A 1,833-nucleotide genomic window follows, 5' to 3' on the forward strand; every position below is an offset into this window, starting at 1 on the left:
GTGTGATTTGTTGTTTTCAGCGACATCTAGTGGTTGAGTGGTTGAATCATCCTCCCTGGCACCCCCCCCCACCCCCACCCCCGCTTCCAAACACAAAGGAGTTGCTACGGTGTCTCTCAGGTGTCAAAAACCTTTGATAATTCCAACCGCGATGTCTACCAGCAGCTTCAGGGCTAGTGATGTTTCAAGTGGTAAGATTATGAGCTTTAACAAGTAAAATTATACCAGCTACAATGACAGACAACAAATATTACATTTATTACAACTAAAACCGTTTTTGACGCCGCCACCGCAGTTTGTCCTTCATGAGCCTTCGTAGACAAGATGGCGGCTGCCTGTAGTGGCGACCCGTGACCATGGAGATATAAACAGCTTTTTATAAGGTAAAAATAATAAAACAAGGTCTTTGTCTGCAATGATTAGACATGTTTTTTTATTATTATTGTCAATAGTGATTATCTCAATTTCGGCTATAAGAATTGACAAAATCCTACATACTGTACCTTTAATACTTAAGTACAAAAAGTATCAGATACTTTAAGACTTTTACTCAAGTAATATTCCTAAAGAGTACTTTAACTTTTACAAAAGTAATTTTTTGGTAAGATACTTGTACTTTTATTCAAATATCACTTTGAGGTACTTTATACAACACTGATTGAGTCTGCTGTGGAGATGTGGGGCTGAAGGTCCCACCTTCCCTACCCCCCTTCACACTGTCACTGTGTTTTTTCAGCAACCAATTATAGATAAATTATAAATTAGGGTCTAAACTACAAGAATAAATAGAAGTCACTACTGGGGAAGAAATGATCTGAGGTGTGTTTTTGTTTTAGTCAGGGAAAATCCCTTTTCTACATGAACTTAAACTTATACTGCAGCCAGCCTGCAGGGGGCGCTGGTGCTGTGTCAGCTTTTACCTCTGCATCGTCCAGACAGAATGCTGTTATAAGATTTAAGAAGATTTAATGTGCACTGACTTACAGCTACCAGAACAATGCACCACCCAATGGGACCAATGCACACTCCTTTGTTTCAAGCCACATCTTTAAAAACAAAAGATTTGCTTTGCCAGGATGTGAAAAGCCAACTAACACTGTCATCTGTCCTCAGTTACCTGGCTTTTGACTTTCACAAAGAGTGCAGTCACATGAGATGGGACCGTCTTCAGATTTTAGTGGATGCTGTTGCAGAGACACAGGATGAATACGGGTACCTTCATAAGCTCATCTAACTAACATCTACATCATCTAACCTGTAGGTGCATGCTGTAAGTGAGTCCATGTGGTTTGTTTGCAGTTACTTCATGCTGAACTCGGAGGGAAAGATAATGAGTCAACAGAAAGGAGTTTTCCGCAGTAACTGCATGGACTGCCTGGACAGGACCAACGTCATTCAGAGCCTGCTGGCACGACGCTCGCTGCAGTCTCAGCTTCAGGTACGTCTTTTGTTCAGTCCTTCAGGACAAAATAATAAGAAAACACACCAAAATTCACCGGAGACGATAAAGAACCAGAAACAGAACACAGTATATTACAAAATGTATCAAATGATCTGCACCAACAAAACTCCGCCTGCACCGTTCAAGTGACAGTTTGATCTTCTTCAGACTCACAAGAGCTAAACACAAAGTCAGCATCTTTAAATAAATCAATTCTATCATGTGACAAACCTCTTATTCAAAACTACACAGATCATTATTATAAATGTAACCTGAAATGTTGAAATTCAACTGAAAATACACACAAATTATACCTAATGATCAAATTTTAAATATCTACCAAAATAATTACAGTTAATAATATAATGTAATAATGTTTTATTTATATATAT

General features: G+C 38.7%; 1 protein-coding gene across 1 annotated transcript in view; it reads left to right on the top strand.

Moving 5' to 3' along the window:
* Positions 1 to 1,833, top strand: part of sacm1la (SAC1 like phosphatidylinositide phosphatase a) — a gene marked incomplete at its 5' end in the record, with an annotated part of 22,518 nt that overhangs the window by 9,270 nt on the left and 11,415 nt on the right. The window contains 2 exon segments of the mRNA XM_014029101.1: positions 1,114 to 1,212; positions 1,300 to 1,438. Of these exon segments, the coding sequence (XP_013884555.1) occupies positions 1,114 to 1,212; positions 1,300 to 1,438 (238 nt within the window).

This window comes from Austrofundulus limnaeus, unplaced genomic scaffold (assembly GCF_001266775.1).
Source record: "Austrofundulus limnaeus strain Quisiro unplaced genomic scaffold, Austrofundulus_limnaeus-1.0 Scaffold853, whole genome shotgun sequence".
Taxonomy (NCBI): Eukaryota; Metazoa; Chordata; class Actinopteri; order Cyprinodontiformes; family Rivulidae; genus Austrofundulus; species Austrofundulus limnaeus.